Source organism: Molothrus ater, chromosome 2 (assembly GCF_012460135.2).
Source record: "Molothrus ater isolate BHLD 08-10-18 breed brown headed cowbird chromosome 2, BPBGC_Mater_1.1, whole genome shotgun sequence".
Lineage (NCBI taxonomy): Eukaryota > Metazoa > Chordata > Aves > Passeriformes > Icteridae > Molothrus > Molothrus ater.
The window spans coordinates 26,622,159-26,645,045 of NC_050479.2; the positions used below are offsets into that span (position 1 = coordinate 26,622,159).

General features: G+C 39.8%; 2 protein-coding genes across 4 annotated transcripts in view; both read left to right on the forward strand.

Annotated features, from left to right (window-relative positions):
- TMCO3 (transmembrane and coiled-coil domains 3) overlaps positions 1 to 16,030 on the forward strand; it is a 33,783-nt gene extending 17,753 nt beyond the window's left edge. The window contains exons 10-13 of the mRNA XM_036393987.2: positions 5,374 to 5,524; positions 11,708 to 11,787; positions 12,297 to 12,446; positions 14,148 to 16,030. Coding sequence (XP_036249880.1) covers positions 5,374 to 5,524; positions 11,708 to 11,787; positions 12,297 to 12,446; positions 14,148 to 14,261 — 495 coding nt within the window. The 3' untranslated portion in view covers positions 14,262 to 16,030. The remainder of the gene's footprint in view (positions 1 to 5,373; positions 5,525 to 11,707; positions 11,788 to 12,296; positions 12,447 to 14,147) is intronic.
- Positions 16,031 to 20,950: 4,920 nt separating this feature from the next.
- The window catches only part of TFDP1 (transcription factor Dp-1), a 37,851-nt gene continuing 35,914 nt past the window's right edge, over positions 20,951 to 22,887 (forward strand). For 2 of the 3 annotated variants that reach the window (XM_036387304.2, XM_036387321.2), the window contains exons 1-2: positions 21,500 to 21,629; positions 22,428 to 22,509. In XM_036387304.2, the coding sequence (XP_036243197.1) occupies positions 22,498 to 22,509 (12 nt within the window). In that variant the 5' untranslated portion in view covers positions 21,500 to 21,629; positions 22,428 to 22,497. Of the gene's footprint in view, positions 20,970 to 21,499; positions 21,630 to 22,427; positions 22,510 to 22,887 lie in introns of those variants that run through there. The other variant, XM_036387314.2, reaches the window with a different exon arrangement.

Consider the following 22,887-nt stretch of genomic DNA (forward strand, 5'->3'; position numbering starts at 1 on the left):
AGATTAAAAAGAAGTTAGTGAGACCATTGCTTTAGTTAGTGACTTCTGCAGTATAAGTTAAAAATTTCATTGCTCTAAACAGCTATTCATATTTCAAATGTGTCCTCTAGTAAGAGAAGAAGCAAAACTAGTTTCACCTTTTTACTTTTTAACAAGAAAACATTACACTTGTAGAACAACTTTAATAAAAAATGGCAAAGAAGCCACTGAAGTTGTGTAAAATATTATGGTATCTAGCAGCAATTTTACTTTTATTAAAACCATGGCATTCATAGAATTGGGCTTCTTATATGCAAATTGCATTTCAAATACACAAGGAGTTTGTATATGTGACTTTACACAGTACATGTGCATACACAAGTGTGTTGGGGGGGGATATGTTTGAGTTTGTTGGATTTATATTGTAAATCCAGAAGGCTTCTTCAGCATTTTCAAAATTCTTTCCTTTGAAAGTTGATAAATAATTCATCAAAGGTAATGCTACAAAGGATACTGCAGGTAACTTCAGTGAACCAGTTGAGATGCTTGATATTCACTGACATTTATAAATTCATTATAGTAATGGTACAAGTTATAGTTTGAACACATAAGCTTAAAAAAATTAGAAAGTGAAAAAATGTTTGCTTGTTGAGTTGAATAGGTGAACAAACAAATCTTCTGCAAAACCAATCTTAATTTGTATAGGTGCTGTACTTTGTCAGGAATACAAAGATAGGATGAGTGATTGCAATCTAAGCTAAAAGTGTTGCATATCTTTGAAAGGTTAAATTAAAGTTTTCAGGTGCCAGGTAGGAAAACAATTGAACTCTCATGGATTCTGCAAAGATCTTTCTCCTTGGAAGGCCAAGCCTAAATATTGAAAGCGCTTGTGTAATTAATCTGCAAATACAGAATTTTCTGTACTGGTGTAATTCTAAAAAAGTTTTTGAATATGTAGAGGAGCAATAAGAGAGTGCCTATTTTAGCATCCTTAACCAAAGACAACTCTGTGGCTCCATTTAGAAAATTTGAGATACGTTTTTAAATAAAATAATTTAACTTACTGTTTAGCACTCTGTGTTACTTTGCAGGACACATTCTTTCCAATACACAAAAAAGAGACTAGGAATGATAAGGTGTTCCTGCCCCATGCATATAGTTACTTATTACATGCTTCAGTGTTGGCTGGGTTTCTGGGGTCCAGCTAAGCTTATTCAGTATTTGGATTAATGTGTAACACCAGCACATGTAATGCTCATTATATATAAAGTTCATTTACTTTGCTTGTTCCTGTGTTTGAAAAATCTCAGATGATTAATTAAACAAGAATTGCCATTTCCCTGCTGATAAGGGCAAATTGTGTATGGGAGGAAAGAGGGGAGGTGAGACAGAAGAGGTTCCTATACTGCAGTGTGAGTAAGCAATTTTCATATAAGGATTATCATGTCAATTGAGGAGCTTTGAGTATGGTTGTGACTTTTGAGCATTTCTGAGCTTGTGTCACTTAGATAACATTGCAACTTGTTACACCTGCAGATATTTTAATAAGACTTGGAGCTTAATAGACCCCTTCTGTTCCCAGTATTCTCAGAAGTAATTGAACTTCCCCTCCCCTTTATCCTTCAACTAGTTAGGCAGATCAGGGCTGGGAGGTGGGGATTGTGTCAAGTGCCAATCCTGTAATAGCGTAGATGACGCTGAGACAAAGTTGTGCATCTTTGAATCATGTACCTTGTCTTCAGTAACAAAGGTGCAGTAGATCATTATTGTTCTTTCAGCAACTTCTTTTCAAGCTTTGAGTTATGCAGATAGCAGTTAGATTGATTGATTGTTTGTTTGTTTTAATTGGTGAACTGTTCTCCTGAATCGCAACATAAGGAACAAATCTAACTTAAACATGACCATTGGGGATCAATGGCCAAACTGGTAGTTTTAAGTCAAGATATTTACCAGGATGAGCTGAAGAATGTCAGCCTAAGCATTCAGTAGTGGAGTGTTGCTTTTTCATGTTCTATATGTATAGAAATATTACAAGGAAAATTGTTTTAAACACTGTTCTGATAATGAAGTGCTGTATTGGAAACCTGTGAAACAACAGTAGTCAGTTTTATTGTTTTTTAAAGCTGAAATTGTGGAATGTTATAAGGGAAATGGAAAAATATAAAACCTGACCTGACAAGAAGGAGAGCAGTTACATTTACATGTTTATAGGACTTTGCATACTGTGGGGGAAAAGTGTCTTTTGCTTTCACTGCCTGATGGTTGACCTGGGATGCTGGCAGCAAGTGGAGGCAAATTGCCAGTTTGCTTTATATACCAAAAAGAAAATACAGTGATGTTATTGCAGTACTTTACATATGAAAATGTATGAGGTTTTTCTGCAGTGTCTAGTGGATATCATTACTAGTACTGGAATATTGTTCTTTGCTTGCCTGAAGTACTTCTCAGTGGCTTATAAACTGATTATGAACTCCTTTCTATCAATTAAAAGAAGATTAAGAACTATAATCTCAAATATTTTAGTTAATTATTTCATAAAATACAGTTGAGATAGAGTTTTTACAAGGTTCACTTAAAATTGTTTCAATTTCCATTACAGCTTCACTTTCTTGAAATGCAATCTTAAAATTCACCTCTTTACTCTTGAGCAGATCTAAGTTACTAAAGCTTGAAATTCTTTATTTCCACCAAAATTTTATTTAATTTTACTGCCTTACCATATTCATTAAGCTTCTGTGATGATTAAAGAGTAGCTATAAGAAAGACATCATTGGAGAATATAAGCAAAACAACTGCTGAACGGATGATTGAGATTCACCCAGAATGTGTTACAGCAGTAATGTTTATTTCTTTATTTATTGATGTGGTGGAAGATTTGAACATAAAAATCCATTATTCTAGTGAAAGCAAACCAATCCTTTCTGAATTGGAATAAAATGGGACCCTTGAATACAACTCAAAGCTTGGTTGTGCTGAGAAAAACAAAACATGTGAATTGACAGAGTTGTTCTAGTAATTTTGACTGAAAAAGCTTTTTGTGACATAGGAGTTGAGAAAAGGACAGTGCGAAGCCCAGGGGTTAGTAATGGCTCAAGCCCTGTTGGTAAAGGTTGGACATTAGAAGGGATGCAAGCAGAGAGGGAATACTAAATCCTCAATACTCTCCAGGTTTTGCTTATGTAAAAAACTCTGCTGTGAATGCCTTCCTGGCAGTAAAACAAGTCCTCTCCAGTATGTGTGTGCACATGTGCCCATACATTATATATAATAAACCCTGATGCTACAGTTTAGCTGAGGAAATGTGTCCACTTGTAGGTAATACCGTGGGACAGCTGGCGACCAAGACGGGAATTGTAAAAGGAATTTCTGTACAAAGCTACATATAAAAGGTTGGACTTGATAATCTCAAAGGTCTTTTCCAACCTAGGTGATTCTGAAAATCTGAAGAACAAATTGGAGGAGGGGAGAGAGTGTTAAGAAGATGATGTAATTTTTGGTTCTTTTCTTGCTCTCTGATAGACTTTACACTTTTCTGTATGTAGAGTGACCTATGGATATTGTAGAGCTGAAGTTGGGTAGTACCCAGAGACTAAACAAGAAACAGTAAAACTTGCCTATTTTTTTACCAGGCCCTTGAGCTTATACTTGGCTTGCCACAAACTGAAGGAATGTAATTCAGTTTTTATGCTGTGGGAACAAATTCCCAGTTAGACATGCAGTTTGCTCCAGTTATGTCTGATGCTTTCTGAACAAACATGTTTCTTTCACACTCAAATTGCTCCTTGCTTGAAGAGTGATTCTCACAACAGTGCAGTATCTTGCAATTCTGGTATAAGATATCCTGCATGTCTTCCTTTATGGTAACCTAATCCTCTCCAAAGGAGTGTTTAAAATACTAGCTATAAAAGTTTTGATGTAGAGCTCTGTTGCAATTGATAGCACTTAAGTATGGGAAGATTATAGCTGAGTAGTAAAAATAATTCCAACTTTATTTGAATAGTCTGTATTGGATCTTAATCATCCAGATGAGGCTGTGACTTTTAAAACAACTAATGTATGATTGAGAAGAACTTAAATGTTTCCTATTCATAACTGTTTCCTTAATTTTATTCATCTCTTGATGACTTTAAAGTCCTTCATTTATATATTGCCTTCTTCCCTCTTACAATTTCAAATTGTTCTAAAAAGCACTGAAAATCCTTTTGTTTTAAAATGAGAATCACATTACCTTGTTTGCTTTGCATGATCGGCAACTAATTATATTAGTTGACATAACCAATTTATCAGCTCAAATATCTTGGAATAAATTACAGAGTGTTATCACAAATGCACTTATGTGATGAGCATTCAGACATTATTACTTCAGTACACAAAGGTCTTGGGGTTATTTTTAGGTGCCATCTTATGCAGAGAGTGGAGACTCATTTATTGTGTCTTTTGCACTCCTCCATTGGAGGAGTGGACACCATTCAAGATACAATGAATGGCGTCCATAAATGTACTATAGTGCATTCTTCCTCAATCTAAATTAGAATAAAAATAAGTCATTGGTTTTAAATGTTCTATTAATATTAGTAACATTGTCCTTTCTCAGCAAGATTACTATCTGCAGCTGTGTGATTTTGAAGTAATTATTTTAAAATATACTTTGTACCATATCATACATTAGAGGTTGCAATTTGCTTTTTTTTGTGTTCCAAGCATTGCCTTAAGCAGTTGTTTTGTGTTTTGTTTAGTCTCTTTACATGTTTCATCTCTTCTTCTAGTACTGCATTAAAATATTAAAGAAGAATGGAGCAGTCTGAGTTCTTTCAAGTAGTCATTTTGCTTCATTTCAGCAGTTTACTTTTTTACACTTACATGAATCCTTATTCGGTAAAGCACACAGGCACATTTGAATCAAATTTACAATAATAAAATGTAATTTATGCCAGGGACTTCTGCTAGATTGAGACTCTTCTCCCAAATATAAGCTTGGATTTTCTTTTTTTCCCTTGTTTGACAGCTGGAAAATACCTTGTTCTTACTGCTTTATTTCACAGCCTCAATGTATTATGTAATCCTGACTCCAAAGCTGTCACAGGCTCTCTCTGACTTGTGAAATCAAATGCTGTCTATAAGGGTCACACAAAGCATTGCAATGTAGATTAAGAAATTTATTTTTGTTTTTGTGGGAAAGAAGGTAACATAAAGGGAGAAACTAGATTTGTGAGTCTTCAGTATAAATACAATACTGCAGAGCATTGAAATACATACACTGAATTCTGTTTGTTGTTGAACTTGCATAAAGACATAGTAATTTCCTGCATTTGGTATAATGTAAAGTTTTATAGTTTCACTGTGAAATGGTATATAAAGTCACTCAGCAGTAGATTCTCTGTTATTCCTTAACAGATCACAGAGCTGTTGGATGTTTCAATGGAGCTGGGATGCTTCTTAGCTGGAGCTCTGATCTCTTCTCAGGGTCACATGGTTACTGAGGAGATTATGTGCTGTATTGAACCAATACGTGACTTTCTTGCCATCATTTTCTTTGCATCTATAGGTAACTTCCAAGAAATCTTACTTTAAAATATTTGATACTTATATGTAATACTAAATAATGTTAAATCTATTACAATATATATAATATATAAAAACATTGCTTAAAATGTGGGTGAGGAGAAAAAAATGGTGTCTGTAATGTGAGGGGAGGAGATATATTTTATTTTATTACAATACTGTTAATTGATCACAACATTGGTTTGCCTTTGCTACTACTTCTAAATGTAACATTCAGTTTCAGAAGCCATTTCAATGTTGTACTTCTAAGTCTTGGTTTAGTGTCAGTTTTTCAATGTTAATTCTGAAATCACCCTATTTAAAACATGTAACTAAATATATTAAGATAAAAAGGCCTTGGTTTGGTTGTTGATTCGTTGGGGTTTTTTTAAATGTTCTTTTGTCTTTCCAGCAGCTGTATTTTATACTAAAATTGTAGTACTATTTGAGTCAGTTGATAGAGTAGATTTCAGAGTTTTGTGACTTGGTTTTCTGTAGAAGCAGAATGTCATAATATCATAATTTTGTATAGCTTGTTTCTTTAGAAATTTAGTTGGGAGCGTGTGATCTAATTGTTCTCAATGCAGGGAAAAAATAATTGAAAGAAGCTGTATCTCAGACACTACTTGAATGCCAGCTGAAATGCAGCATTGAGGTAAAGACGAGAGAGTAACTCATTATGCTCGATATCCAAAAGGAGTTAACTCAGAATACTTACAGTAAATCAGTAACCTCCTTTGGAACTGCTGCATTCTCCAGCTGTCTGTGCATGCCCCAATACCCTTTGTCAGAAGGAAACTGGAACATGTTACTGAGGTGCTCAGCTACAGTGGGTGAGGAGACAGGCCCTGGGAAGGCCCTGGCCTCTCCCTGTGGGTTGTACAGGAGGTGCATGTCCCTGTGCTGGGGACATTGCAGTGTCTAAGAGGGTAACCCATGTTTTACCCAGAAAGTCCTAGGGTTTGGGCTTGGATTTTTCAAGACCACCATTAGTTTTTCTTCTGCTGTTATTTTAAGTTTTTAATTGTTCTTTTTATCTCCACATATTTATTCAGATAACAGTAAAGTCCCATCGTCAGCATAATTTTAATGTTTTTCCTTATATACCTGTTTGATACTCATTGTTTCATAACAGGAGCTAAAACTGGTGGCTGTCAAAACAAAAATGAAATAGCTATGCTTGCCAGTCTTAATTTTATTTTCATTTTTTTAATCCAGCCCATGATAATAGTTTCTGGTGATAAGTCAGATTACTTAGTAATAAATATGTTTATTTGAACAACTTATTTTTTAATAATGGAAGGAAAGTGATGATCTCTGATGAAATGTGGGCCCATATAACTGACAAGTTTGCATGAGTAATTGCTAAATGCTTACAGATGTAAGTTGTTTATGTGTTTCAGTAAAGATGGTGATGGAATGGATAGTGTTATCAGGAATACAAAGCATGACAAGTGATTGTAAGCCCAAAGTTAATTTTATAAGGGACTGAACAAAAATACTGTTCTACACTCTTGTGGCTTCATAAATTAAGACTAGAGATAAGACTTTACTAGAGTAAAAGAAAATAGCAAGACCTCAGTTGGTACATTAGCAGCACTCCATACAGCCTATATTGTACTCTAAGGAAATTATTTTAGTCATTCTGCTACAGAATTTAAAAAAAAAATCTTTTTAACAAATTTTGCCATTATAATTGCAAGAAGGAGAGGAAAGAAAATTGCATAACAAATTGGTGTGATTTTATAGAAAATGGGTACTATACCTGCCTCAGAAGAAAATTAGCTAAAAAAATCAGAAGAGCTGTATCATAGGCATCTGACAAAATGTGATAATGCTTAGTAGTTTAAAAAAACCAACCAAACAACATCAAAAACCCCTCCAAAACTGACAAAAAAAGAAGACCCCAAAACCTAAAAACGTGCCACCCTCAAACAAAATCCCCTTCCTCCCCAAATAAAATTTAGCTGCTGCTCCCCCCTTTACTTTCAGTTACTTTTAAATTTTGTGCTTAACAGGAAATTCTGTGGCAAGGAGGTAGGTTTTAAAAGGAATGATGTGATGTTTTAAAGAAAACCTGCATAGAACAAAAAGTATTCCTTGATTTTTCTTCTTACTAGATTTCTTTTTAAAGACTTCCTGCTTGCTCTCTACTTACATATGTACACATGCAAATTATATGTATATATAAATATATAGAGATTTACTCTGTGAAATTATGTAAAAGCCACAGGGAAAGATTCTTCCCCTCTGCCTAAAGAGAAGTTGTTTGTTACTATATGCAGCAAGCACCTTATAGAGAGCAGAAACACTTGAGCTCAGGAGGAACACCAGTGCAGTAGTATCATTTCTGGTCCCTTTAGAATAAAGGCACAAATGGAAAAAAATATCTTAATTGAAAAGTGACTGTAAGTATGTCATTTGGAAAATTTCATTCCTGTTTTGCTCATCTTAAATGCTTGCTTTTCTGTTCTTACTACAGAAATCCTTCTGGTGCCTTAAAGCTGAGCTGAGTATTACTTGTTCATGTAATATCCATAGCAGTGGACCTGCCCTTAGCTTGACCTGTGCAATGGTGCTGCTTTAAATTTGCGCTTGGGTGCATTTGTGGGAATAATGCACCTTTGCAGTTAGGCATTAACAGCTGCACTTTGAGTTGCTCTCTATCTGTACATTCATTTAGGCCTCTGGGTGCTCTTTAAGGTTCCTGGCACTCTTTATGCCACCTCCTGAGGTTGAAGAGTTTCTGTTAGTCTCTGTCCTTACTGATAGTTTTGAGAGAACATCGTGACCAATCCCTTAGAGCCACATTTTGGGCACTTTCCTTCTCATTTCTGGTTTTGTACCTAAGATCTTTATGCGTACATCATTTGATTTTGTTTTGATTACTTTTTGGAAAGATGGAAGGCATCTTTCATAGACTGTTTGACTGAGTATAGAATTTAAAACTGTGCATCAAGACCCTCTCTGCCACTGGTGAGGTAACAGATTACTTCCACTGACTGACAAATTGTGTGTTCTCAATGTGCTGTACAGATGTAGGCACCTGCCAGGTTCCACGTTTCCCTTCTGGGCAACTCCTGTGGTCCGTGTTGGACTTGGAATGCAAGATGCTGAAAACCCTTTAACAGCTCAGTCTTTTTCTTCAGAAGATGGGTGATGCTGACACTGCCTGCACCACCACTGTCCAGAGCAAACATGCACACAAGGATTGTCTAATGAGCCTCTTTACTCTTCTGTTGAATCTGAGAAAATCAAAGGAGGATCCCAACTGGAATTTGCTGGATGGCATGCATCCATCCATCTCCTTATCCATCCAGCTCTAGTGCTTTGTTTTTCTGTATGGAGAACAATGAAACTTGGAGGTTTCATGCTCTCAGAACTGACAGTAGAGTCAAAAGGACTTTTCCCTTTGGAGAAAGATTAAGAAGATTGGTTTTCTCCTCTGCTGCTTAATGATCTAGCCAGGGCTGTAGTATTAATTGCATTTGCAGGCTATGATCTTAGGTCTCTTAGTAGACACAGCATCTCAATGCATAGCTAATTTGATTTTTCTGTCCTGTCTTGAGAATATGTCAGAATTAATTCTACTGGCTCCAGTTTGACCCTCAGAGTTCTGATTTTTGTGCTCTTGTTTGCCATCAAGGATCTTCAAGATTGCTTTTTTGGTGTTGGATCTAACCAGGATGTGGTCAAGTCGTCTGGATCTTCACATGCTGTTTAGAAGCTATCCATCAGATTGGTATAATCTGCCTAATGGAGGAAAGAGGGAGTTTACTTGTTAAGACAAAAATACTTTTTAAAAGATTGTGCAAAGTCTTGCCTGTAATTGTCCACAGAATACATACCAACTGCTGTGAGTGAGCTGTGCATTTTGGCTTGACAGTGATGCACCCCAAGGCCTCTGTTCCAGCTCTTTGTGAACACTGCTTGGAGCTGAAGCTCTGGTAGCTTGTGGCCAATTCTGTAAAAGTGTACCTAAGTGTTACCCTAGCTGTTGACTACTGGCTAATCTGACATGTGCTCATGACAGTGCTGAAGTTTTTGAGTTGTTTGAAGTGTTTCTTCCATGTTAGAGAATAATTTCAGAATTACTGCTGAGCTTAGTTGAAGTCTGATCAAAACCATTGCAATAATTTGCCATCTTCATGCACCTTCTGCCTATGAAATTAATCTTTCTGATGGTGTTTGTATTGTCAGGAAGGCGCCATGTGCTTGTTTAGAAGTCTGATAGCACTTCTGGCCTTATCCTGCGTTTTCATCTAGGAATGGGGCAAAGGTCTGTACTGACCATAAAAATATCTTATGGTGGGATTTATTTCCTCAGAAAAATGTCTGGTTTCTGGCATATTGTTATATCTGCTCAGAATAGCATATGTGACAGGTTTAGGCTTGTTTTCACCTTGGAGACAGTGTTCTCCAAGGAATTGGTATAGAAATCTGCTGGAGTTTGTGCTTCAGCTCTTTGGAATATGGCAGTAATCTCCACATTGGGCAGCTGTTCAAATGGACTTCAGACTGCCTGTGTGCTCCAGAACTGAACACATACTAGTGATGAGAGCACTAGGCTTTATTTATAGCCTCTCTTGGAAACCTTCAGTTCTAGATCTGGCAGAATTGTCCCTCTTATCAAACATGCCATTGCTATGGGCTGTATTTCTCTGATTGCTTTTCATGTATTTTCTGAGGTTGGCCTAAAGGTGAAGGAGCACTGTGCACGTGATATTGCAGTGTAGCTATTTCCACATGCATCTGTGCATATATGTTGATTTCTTTTTTTTGGTGTGGTTTTCATCTCTTATTCTGCTGTCTCTCCTCTTACTTTGATAGTCTTTTGCATTTGCACTTCAGTAGTTGGAAGGAAATTAAGAAATAAAACAGGGTGTGTGCATGCTGACTGGGTGGCACTTGTGTAAAGATCTCTGATGTAATTGAAGAAAGTTTCTATTGGCAATCGAATGTGCATGCAGACAAAACCCTGTGAAGTTACTGTAAGAGATGACAACTCTTGGTTCTCTACAGATGATCTTGATCTGCAGCACTACAGAGAGGGAAAATTAGTGGAACCTTGTCCTACATTAAAATAAGAAGTTATTTACAGCATTGATTTACATGCCTTATGCTTTAGAAAGCCAAATTTTTGTTCTTCATCAGAAATAACTGGGTTGGAGAAATGCCAACTATTAAGAATTTGTCAGGAACATCACCATTATTTTGATTTCACTTTTTAGAAGGTTTTTATGAATAAGGAACGAGCATCCAAAGATACGCAGTTTTGTTTGCCTCCAGAAGTTCTGCTTACTTCAGGAGATAAAATTGACTTAGTTGTAAGATTATTCCTCGGTGACTCTAGGACTTCTCCAACAAATAGCTCTTTTTCTTATGTTTAATATTTGCAGGATTTAGTTTTATGTTTCTGAGTTCTGTGTGGATCTTGTTACCTTTCTTTATATAATTGCCAAGTTAAAATGACCAAATATTGCAAAAAACCCAAAGACAATCCACTCCAACAAAAGAAACTCCATCAACATCATAGCAATGGGTTTTTCTATAATTCCTTAATTGTTAGACCATGTTCAAGGGTTTATGGCCTTACCTGATTCCAGTCTAAGTGACTTTTCAAGTTCAGGTGACTTTTAGAGTTTGGAAGTGAAGGTCGTAGAATGAAAACACTTTGGATTTCTGTTGTAGCTATAATCTATGCACATACTGAGTATCATGTTCCTCCCACTGTGATAGTCCATTACCATACCATTAAAAAAAGTTAAATGACCAGCAAAATGTTAGAATGACTGTGCATAGCAATGGAATTATTTTCTTGCAGGATTTTTATAGCTTACATTAGATATGTTTTTCAGTTCAGTTTTGTATTGTTGACTGGTGTGGAAGACAGAAAGGTTTAGAAATTAAAGTGCTTGTGCATCAGTCATATGCAACTTAATTCAGTTAGAAATATTGCCTGTGCTAAACCTCCCCAAAGAAAAGGGCTGGATATTGTGGGAAATGCTTTTGTGATCAAGTAGATATTTAGGGCTTTAGTGATCAAGTGGTTGGTAGGTGAGTTAAGGCTTTTTGTTTGATTTGTTTTGAGAATACAGTCTTGCAATTAAATATATTATTAACCCAGAAAATTACCATAGTAAGATATTGGCCTCAAACTGTGCAATGCTGTTTTCTTTCCTTCCAGGACTTCATGTTTTCCCCACTTTTGTAATATATGAACTCACAGTCCTGCTATTCCTTACACTGTCTGTCGTCATTATGAAGGTATTTTCTTTTACTCTTTTTAAAAATATTTTAATCTTTATTAATCTAAGTAATCTTTGTGCTGCATGCCCTAAAGACAATTTATGCAAAAACTGAACATTTGATATAACAGAGAATATTTGGAAGAATCTTACTGATTAGAATACAGTTTGATACAATATTCTCCAGGTATTTAAAAAAAAATTATTAAATGTTAAATGTAAATTGCACATGGCTAAGCATCTATTTCTCCAGCCTGGGATTTGTGACAGTAATTGTGTTTTAATAACAATAATAAAAGTGTTTTGTTATAGTAAAGAAGATGCTACTTTTTATTGTGCAATGTACATTTGTCTCTTTTGACATTAATACAGAAGACACACTTGGAAGTCCATTATTTTATGTTATGTTCAAAAGTATTCTATTTGATATTATGTATCTTACAGAGATCATACTATTTTAATTATTGCACTTCTTTATTTAAACAAACAAACAAAACAAACCCTCAATCAAAAAACCTGTTTTTAAAGTTTGTCTTGGCAGTGCTTGTCCTTTCTTTGATTCTTCCAAAGACCAGCCAATATATCAAGTGGATTGTCTCAGCAGGACTGGCACAAGTCAGTGAATTCTCTTTTGTTCTGGGAAGTAGAGCACGCAGAGCAGGGATCATATCTCGGGAGGTAAGCTGTTCTGTGGTTATTAACTTCATTTTTTGCACCTGAATAACTTACACTGTAATACAAAATCCCAGTATTTAAAACAGCAACACACTCCAATTTTGTGGCACCTCTGTTAAAAAAAGTTAAACTGTTAAAAAAAGTAGAATAAACCCAAATGGATACTTGTATGTCCCTGACAGGGTTCTTAGTGCTGGTTCTCACTTATTTCATACTGTACCTTAGTATTATTTAAAATAGTAGTATTATTATTATTATTTAATATAGTATTAATATTAGTTAAAAATGCTTTACCTTAACTTCTTTCACTTACAACTTAACTATGTCAACAGTTGCAGATAGCACCCAAGTCATAAAGACTGAGAAGGCTTTGCTTTTAAAATCTTGATACAGCTATTGGAAGAGGTATAGGAGTGTACAATACAGAGAGAATATAGGATTTGAAGAAGGAAATACCAGTAAATAAGAACTGGAGAGCAGATATTGTGAAAATTGCCTTAACATTTAGACAAGCAAATACACTTGTAATCACTTTAACCTGTGAAGCTTGTTCATTTTAAATCCTCCACAAAAAAACAACCAATGTTTTTGGTAGTCATGATAATGTCCCCTGGGAAAGAAGCCTTAAACTTAGTTTTATACTGAACCTGTGAGAATGTTACTTTTTTTTTTTGAAGATAAAGTCTGATTTATGAAATTAGGTAAATTATGGCTATAGAGATACAGGAACTGACCTTACTTTCTAGTACTAGCTGCTTTATCCTCTGTGCTTCTGCTCACAAAAAATGCTCTCCTGGTGCTCCAAGTTTTTTGTTTTCATTGATCAAGTGGACTGCATAGTGCTGGAACCAATTCCAAATAAAGCACATGTGAAAAACTTACACAATGCTGTTCACTTGTAGGTAAAGATGATTCACTTTCATGTTCACTCCTTCATATAATTATGAGTTACAAATATTGCATGTTTGCATAGAGTTTCAAGATATCTGTATGTGATCACAGAACCAGTTTAGGAGCCCACCCACTGAGCTTGGAAGCTTTTAGGCTTTCATTTTTTTCTGCCCTCACATGATTATCTAATGTATAGGTTTGTAAACCTCTGAAATTCCCTAAACTCATTCTTTTGCTTGAGACCTCAAAGCTACTTCCTGCCACTGTTTTCTAAGACTTATTTAAACTATGTAGTTAGGATCTTTTTTTTTCAGAAGATGTACAGTATGACTTAAAGGGATTTATGTTTGCTTTTTTCTGTTGATAAGTGAACTAGCAGTGAACTTTGCCATTATATTGTTAAACCAGAATAGTTTAGAGTGGTGGTGGTGGGGTTTTTTATTTGCTTGATTGATTGGGGGTCTTTTTGGTGTGGTTTGTTTAAGGATTTTCATTTTGGTTTTTAAATAAAGTGATAATTGGCCTTTGACTTTTTAACAGATACTGAATTTTCAAAATTGATCACATAAAACCAATTTTTTTAATAGGCTCATAATGGTATTTTTGCAATTGTATCTTCACACCAGGTAAACAGGTAATTAGATTATTTGAGCATGTATTGTTTGCTTTTGTAGCAATATGCAAAGTTGCTTAGGAAGACAGAAGTCTCTTGAAAACATGGTCTAGAAGAGCCTAATCTCCTCAAACTTCTAGATACTTATTTGTGCTGCCATGTAACCAAGAGAAGTAATGGCTTCTATTTGCCTTTTGCAGGTCTATCTTCTTATTCTGAGTGTGACTACTCTAAGCCTTTTACTTGCCCCTGCCCTGTGGAGAGCTGCAATTATGAAATGTGTTCCGAGACCTGAAAGACGCTCAAGTACTTGATCAAGATTTGCACAAATTGAAGGATATGTCCTCTTGCAAGGAAAACATCTTCATTGCTCATTGTACTTCTATGCACTCAGAAAACAAGACTTGTTGAGTAGTCAGTCCTCTTAATAAGCACTTGGTTATAAGCCTTATACTGACCTTAAAACAAAATTCAATACTAAAAAATAATTGCATAATATGAATTGCACACCTTTTACAAAATTTAGTTTGACTGATTGGAATCTACTAGAACATTTGTTTCTGATCCAATCTCTTATTCAGAGCATAAATTATTTTTTTTAATATAGTCTCATGCAAACTATGTTTATTATTTTTTTTTGCCTGAATGTGCCTTTTAATTTTCATCCTGTTAATGCTGGTTCATCACCAGGTTTTGTTCAAAAAGAAAAAAAATATATATATATTATGGTGCCTATGGTATCTTCTTTCACTAAATGACTTAAGTCATTTTCACATTTATGATTTTAATATAGCAGTATAAAATTAACTACAAACCAAATTTCTAATGGTGAATAAAAGTGTGATCCTCTGCACAAAGAAAAGGTTTAACTGTTTAGCAATCAGTTCCAAGCAGTTAATTACATATTCCAGTTCATGCAGCCAGTACTGCATGATATTTTATTTCAAATTGCAGCATATAATGTATTTCTTATAGTGGTATATTTTGTGTTAGCTCTTGTATTTATTTACATATTTGACTAAAAATTGACAGTAAGAAAGGGCATAATTTATGTTTGCAGACTGACATTTGTTACCCATTCTTGTTGCTAACTGCTGCTACAGTAATGGTTTACAGGGGTGTTTTCTTTTAAATAAAAAATAAATGTAGTAAAATTGGGAAGTGTAATTTCAATTAGATGTGAAAAATAGTACTTCTGTAACCTTGGAGGTTGGATCTTAGTTGACACTATTCTAGATTTGAAATTATTTTAAGTTAACTTGCAGAAAATCATTTTAAATTAACTTGCAGAAAACTGGAAACGGCAGAGTGGATGTGTATTTGCAACCCCATGACCTTTTAAGTTACATTTACATTGAATAAATTGTTAGTCTTTTTAAAATACCATGGTATTTTAGCAAACAGTGTTTTGAATGTGATCTTAAATGTGTTTTTTCTTTAAAATGTTGTATGTAGTGAGATAGGTCCTGTAAAAGCCCATTATTTAAGTGTCATAGAGAAAGCTTACTCATAGGCTATAGTCTGCTCTGTGACAAAGCATTTAAGAATCATTTTGAGGTTCATCTGCTAAAACCAATACTATTTTAGATACATTAACACTTCAGGTCAGTATTGCAGTGTCTTCTGAAATAACATTGATACCCACAAAATGGTTAGAAAAATGCATGTTACAAGGTTTAAATTGTCAATTAAAATGAAAATTGTCCTCCAAGTAGCAACACAAAGCTTTGGATGGATCTTTGTGCTCTGTACCTCTTTCCCCTGTAGCAGCCTCGGTTTCTTCTGTGTTTTCTCTGACATCTGCTGGGCTTGCCCAGATGAAACTTGGATTACTCTGGAGTGTGTATGTACTGGTGGGACAGGGTAGAGATCGTCATATTTGAGTTCTTGCTCACTGGATTTGGGGCTTTCCCTCTAGGCACTAATGCTTCATAAACATTGAAGGAATGTATGGCAAATCCACCTCCCCTTAAATGGTTTCAAAAGTTGTCACGAAACAGACAAATGCAGAACAAAAAGCTGCCCAATAAATAAAATATTTTTAATAAAATGGATCTATAACAGAAAAGAAACTCAAAACTGATTTTTTGCTATATTTCAATATGTTTATTCAAAATAGAGGAGCCGTTCAGGTTTTATGGTTCCATTTAACAGTCTGCTAGCTCAGACCTTTTACTCTTTTCCAGGCAGGTACCTCACTGAAATAATTTGTTTCTTAACTGTCCTATCCACTCTGTCCACTCACCTAGCTCTTTGTTTCTGCGTGAAATACAAGCATCTCTCCTAAATGCTTCATTTTGGCTTTGAAAGATGCTTATTTCACACATAGTTTGCCACCTGTTTCAGGGAGAAAAACGCATGACAGGTCATGGTAGAGACCTCTGTATGGTTTCCATTATATCACTTAGTTAGCCCTTGAAGCAATTATATGACATATTGCAACTGTGATGAGTCAAACTTTTATCTAAATAAATTGCTGTGGGTAGTTGTAGTTCTCTAGAAAACTCTTTAAACGTCAGGAAAGAGACTAGGAAATACTGATGGCTTGTGTCTCTTAAAAGAAAGAAAATATTTTCCTTAATATCTTTTAAAAGATTTGGGTGAAAAGCTCATTTGGTACCATGTTCAAAAAAGGAAAGCAAGTGTCTAGATACCTTACTGGTTGCCTCATCTCTCTCAGTCCTCTCCTAAATAAACTTTGTCACGGTTTAGGAATGGTATTCCCCAATTTAGTGCTCTCACCGCCACCACACTGTCAGTTGTTTCCCCTCTTTCCCCAGTTGGAAGCACAAAAGGCAAAGATTGTGGGTTGAGATAAGCACCATTTACTGGAAACAGCAATGAGATAAGAAAACAAACAGTAACAGCAACAATATTGATAACAAAATTGTACAAGGAGGACCCCCAGACAACAACAGTTCCCCACCAGTTTTGTCCTGAAACTAAGAGAGGGCGCCCCTTTTCCCTGCCTCTGGCAATGAGGTGGGATAGTATAGAATAACAAGGTACACATGCCCACACCACTCCAGGTTCCACCTTCTCATGCCTACTGTGAAAAAGCTCTGTCCTGGCCAAAACCAGGACAACTTGGCTAGGCTTTAGGAGAACTGGGTGAAGATAAATTGGTTAGTGTGAGTACCAGTGTTCTGTGCCTCTCTGTTGACACAGATTTGGATTGCCTGGTTCAATATTAGACGTAATTGCAAATTAGTAATCTTAACAGACATATGGTAAGTTTGTTTGCAATCAGACATTTGAGATTGCCTCATAGAAATCTGGAGGTATATTGAGATACTGTAAATATTTTGTGAAATGCAAATAATGGCTCCATGCATAATTCCATGTCCAAATGGGATAGTCTCATGATATGATCTTAGGACAGAAACAACAGACCTTATTCCTGAATGATCACTCATTCCTGTATGAAAAATGGGGAGAATATTGCATAACCAGCCCACTTAGATATAATTGCAGCTTTTCAGGAACCTTATGCTTGTACTGTGGAATATTCTCTTTCTGTGTCAGGCAGATAAAATTAAAGCAGAGTTCCAGAAGCCCTGAAAGGAAAATCTACTGATTTGTCTTTTCTGGAAATTCTTGTTCCTGCTTGTTGGACAGTGGTTCTATCTCATTCATTAACTAATGATCAGTTAAATATCATTTTAATACATAAAAGCTGATACAGAGCAGAAGCCTCATTAAGTGATGAGAGGATATTCCTATGGTCAAGCTGAACTTAAGGGAGTGAAAAAGGAGGTCTGTTCTATGCTTGACTGGCAACTCATTCAGCTAACCTATTTTGGGGTTGAAATTTGGGTTGGGTTTTTTTTTGGGGGGGGGGGTGGAGTTGGTTTATTTCTTTTGTAGGTGGATTTAGCTGTGCTTATTTGGCATGGCTTTCTGAAAATTTGAGTTCTTGTGTGTTACCCCTAATTGCTATCCTTGATAATTCTGTGAAGATAAAGGAACCAAAGCAGTTTAAAAGCTGGTAGTGTGGGTTGTGCTTTGTGAGCCATTTCCCTGGCCCTGGGGTCAGATTGGTATGTATGGACCTACAACCACCCTACTTGTGGCTTATCCCATACAGAGCAGGTGGCTTCAGTTTGTCAGTAGGAAGGTATTTGTGGGAACTGGGAGGTGGTTCCCTGAAATTGTGACTGATGTAGGTCTAGGATGGCTCAAGAATGTGGTGATGATGGACTGAGTCCATGGCACTACATAGCTGTAAGAATTTATACTTCCTATCATTCATTCTCAAATATGAGGAAAAGCATCCTCACAAAGCCTTGTACTTCACTTGTTTTATGAGTGGACATCCTCAGCTTTGCAGGCAGGAAGATGTGGGGGTGCCTCGTATGACAGAATATTGCTGTACGACGATGCTTGATGGAGAGGGTGAGAAATCTAGTGTGGTCTTGCCTGTTGGAACGAACCCAGGAACAATCTAACCACAAAAGCACTCCTGGGGTTTGTCTAGGGAAGGAATCCATAGTTCTGCTCAGTAACCAGTCCTGGCAGCGTTCCAGCATGTGGGCAATGCCAAAGGTGGAGGAAACGGGATCCCTGAATGACAAGAGGCAAGCCACACTAACAGCGTTGCTATTTTGTGGGAAATGCAATAGCTTGTAAGAAGCAGCAAAGTATCAGACATCCTGTGTTGATGACCTGACAACGAGGGAGCCAACACAGCTGCTGCAGGGAGAAGGAAGAACAGTGAGATGTCTTCAGAGCTCCGAGGTGTGTAGCCCACTCAACCCCTAAGGGCAGGAGGGAAAGGCATGCCTCTGCCAACTTCACTCAGCAGCCCAGGAGATTTGCTGCTTGGGTTCTCCCACTGCCGGGTTGCACTTACTGACACTTTGAAGACAGTGGGACTAGGAAAATCTGCTGGCTGGAGAAAACAACCTGAACAACGTTGTGACAAGAGTGACTTAGGGATAACTGATCCTGCCTTGTGGGAAAAACCTAGATCAGAGAGTAGTAAAATTTTCAGTTATGGTACCAAGCTGAATTTTTTATTTCCTAAAATAGAGTGGAAATTTGAGAGTTGGGAGATAGTACCTCCCGACGAGGCCAGGTGCTGACAAGGTGGTCAGGTGACATTAGGTCTTTAATTAAGTCATGAGTTTGCACAGATCACAGCGTTCAGATTGCATGGCTCCCTGTTCCCGGGCATTTCCTCTGGCATCTGTGGAAGCTTTCTGCCTATAGACTCGATGACCTCTTGAGACAATTTTCTCGTGTCTGTCACACACTCCTGCTGCACTGATGCTGTTTAAAGTTATGATCTGTTCTGCTTTTCGTGAACCCTTAAAAGGGAGAGGTACTCCCCAGAAAACTGTAAAGTGGAATAGCCTGCCACCACTACTATCACAAACGAAATCCTAAAGCTCCAAAATACCTGAAAAAGGTGTGCTCAGAGACTAGAGAAGTGTTGAAAATTTTTTCACTGGTACAAACACTTCAAATTAGCTGTGAACAACCTTCGGCTGAAGGAAAAAAAAAACCCACTACCCAAGAGTTGGGCGTGTTTGGGCAGTTAGTATGTATCAAAATAAATTCTAGCAATCTAGGACACTCCTTGTTTGTGCTTGTTCTGTTGACTAGCAAGTGTTTTTCCTACAGGAATTAATGTAAAACAAAAGAGCGGGAGGTGGGTGGGTAGGGCCGTGAGATACACAGACGGTTTGAACCCTTAGGCACAGTATATATGACCTGGAGGGTGGAGAGCGGCACTATCAACTGGATATGTCTTTCAGGAAGCAATTTTTCTCTGCAGCTGGTTTATGGGTTTTGTGTGTGAAAGTTTTTGCTGCTTTCTGAAAAGTTATAATGTTAGAAACACAATTTCATTATCACCTTCTTTCTTCGATGGCAAATGCTTAATTAAGAGGAATGAAGAAATGGGGTTATAACCCTAGAGCACCACGGGGGGGGGGGGGGGGGGAAGAGGGGTGGCGAGAGGGGGGGCATTGTTAATAAAAAACTCCAAAGATTGCTATTTATCAGGAAAATGAACGTAGTGTTTCATTACTACTGTAAAGCACAAAAATTCAACGTCTTTAAAAAAACAAAACAAAACAAACAACAGAGGTGTAAAAATGAATGCGAATCTCGTGGGCTCGTGAAAAGCATCTCCTCCAGCACTCTCTCTGCTGGATTCGTCTGCTGCTGCAATGTAGCAGCTCTGTGGTGGTGTGTTCTATTCCCAACTAGTCTTCGTTCCCAGGAAGCAGCATGAATTTAGCGAAAGAACGAGCCTTTTACTTCCTGCTCCCCTCTTCGTTGCGTTATGAGCAACCTTGTACCGTGCAGAACTGTGTGTAGCTTCCTCCCCATCGAGCAGCCTTGCGTCCACCCCTATGAGCCACACGACTCCGGAGCTTTCCTTGCTGTCCCGCAATTTCCATTATAGCGGCTCTGCCTTTGCAGCCTCCCAGCAACGCTGCAGGTTTTGAGGTTGTTGTTTTGTTTTTTTTTTTTTTTTTTCCCAAAACTTACAGGACAACGATGTAATTACATCACATAACCCTCGCTAACATGCTCTGTTCCTGCGGTCGTCATTGCTCGCAGAGGCTGCAGCGCCCCGAGGTGCTTTTTAGTTTTGGGCGCAAGGTTAAGAGCTGCAACCGCCCGAAGGAAAACTTTCGCTTGGATTACCACAAAATCCCTAATTTTAGCAACGATCGCTGCAAGCGAAACTTTGCTCGAGTAACGGCCGGACAGAAGCGATGAGGAAGCGCTGGCAGCAGGATGTTGTGGCAACGAAACCGCACGGCCCTGCCCCGCCGGGTCCCGCTCCGCGCCAGCAGCGCGGCCGCGCCCGCGGGCACCGCGCGGCACCGCGGGGCGGGCGGGGAGTCGGAAGAAGGCGCGAAAATCCCGCGCATGCTCCATGCCCGGCTCCCTCCGCGCCTTGGAGCGGCGGGCGGGCGGGTTGGCTTGGCCGCTCCGCGTGTGCCCGTGCGAGGCGCGCCGCGCCCGTGACGTCAGCGCGCAGCGTCAGGGGGACGCACAAAAGTGTAAGTTTCAATTTTTTTTTTTAAATTTTATTTTAAAAAAAGAAAAAAAAGAAGAGACGGGGGAAGAGTGGCGGGGTCGCGCGCGCAGGGTCCGTGGGAGGGTGGGGGGGGGGATCGCTGCGCTCGCTCGTCCCCCCTCGTTTACCCGCATCGCCCCCATTCCCGCCGGCAGCCCCTCGGCGGCAGCGGCGCTGGGCAGGTGTGCGGGGCCGCGGCGTGCGGGGCCACGACGTGCGGGGGCGGCCGGCCGGGAGCCCCGCGGGCTGGCGGCCGGCGGGGACAGAGGCGCGCTGGGAAGTGACAGCCCGCCGGGGGAGACCCTCTTGCCCCGCCGCCTCTTCTGCCTGCACCCCCTCCCCCGGAGCGCGGCGGGGGAAGGCGGTCCCTGCCGGTGCCCTCTCCTCCCTCCCTGCTTCCCTCCCCTGTTCCCGGGCTGCCGATGTCGGTGTCCCGCCGCCTCCCCCCGCCCCTGCCCCCTCCCGCCAGGCCCGCGCAGCCGCCGCACATGTGCAGTCGGGCGCCTCCGCAGCGGCAGCAGCAGAAGCGGCGGCAGCAGCGCGGCGGCGGCGGGCGGGGGGTGCTCCCGCTCCGCGCTCCGGGTCCCTGTCTCGGGGCGGCGGCGGGGGATGGAGCCGGCTCTCTCTGCCTTCGGCCGCTCAGGTGCGGGCAGCCCGCGCCCGAGGATGGGAGCACCGGGGCTTGCGTGGGACGGCGGCGGGGGGCGCCGCCGGCGGCGGGTCGGGCACGATGGGGATGGGGACGGCGCGGACCCGCACTCCGCCCGCCGCCCCTTCCCCCCGCGGCCGCCGGCGGTGCCGCCGGGCGCGTCCCCCCTTGCCCGCGCCCCCGCCGCCGCCGAGGCGATTAGCGCGGCCCCTCGCTGCCGGGGGGAGGCGGCGCGGGGCTCAGGGCTCTGCCCGGGCGGTGAGGCCCCGGTCGGGGGGCGCGGGCGGGCGCGGGGTGCCCGGGGAGCAGGGGCGGCCGCCGGTCTGTGCCGCCCGGTGCGGCCGCGGCCCGTCCGCCGGCGAGGAGGAGGAGGAGAAAAGCGGGGCTGGAAGGCCCCGGGGGGAGCTGCCCCTGGGGCCTACTTGTGCCTGCTGCTGGAAATGGGGGTGGGGAGGAGGAGGAGGCCGTGATCGCTGCCCGCGCTCGGTGCTGGAAGGGGCGCAGCTGGACAGGGACCGGCCTCGCGTGGGATCGGGCACGGGCGGGGGAAGGGCTCTCTCTGCCCGGGCACGGCTCTCCCCCGCCGTCGGGAAAGGAGTGCCCCCCACACGTGAGCGTGGGGCTCCAGGAACGAAAAGGTGATGATGGGAAACTTTTCCCTTTTAAAAAACGTGGGCTTTTTTCAAAAAGAAACCTAAATTGTACTTGGTAGTATTCAATAATTTCAATTGTAAAAACTTTCCCTCCTTTCATTTTTTATAGCTGGTGCTGTCTTTGCTTTCTTCTTTCCAGAAAATAGCATTGTCCCTGTGTCCTGCAGCCATCAAGATTTTAAGACGACTGGTTTTTAGTCTTTGGTAACATGGCAAAAGATGTAAGTATATTTGTAGCACATACAATGTGGAAGCATAGAATCTTTTTATTAACAAAAGCAAATGGGGTCATGCTTTATAATAGCTGGCATTAATGAATATGTGGAACTTTATCTATGCTGTGCATCAAGCCTAGGCTGTTTTCCTGTAGACAGCGTAAACCAGCTTCAGATCTGCTGCCATTTTTTCAGAGTGATTAATCTTGAGAATTCCCTATGCTAATAACAGCACTTGGGCCGTTGTCATTATGTGCATTCATATTGAATACTGAAAGAGCTTGGGTTTGGATTGGATTGGAAAAAACCCAGCACGTGTTGTTCAGATGGCAGGGCTGTCTTGACTACCATTGTGAACTAACATGTCCTTTCTTGAGTTCAGGA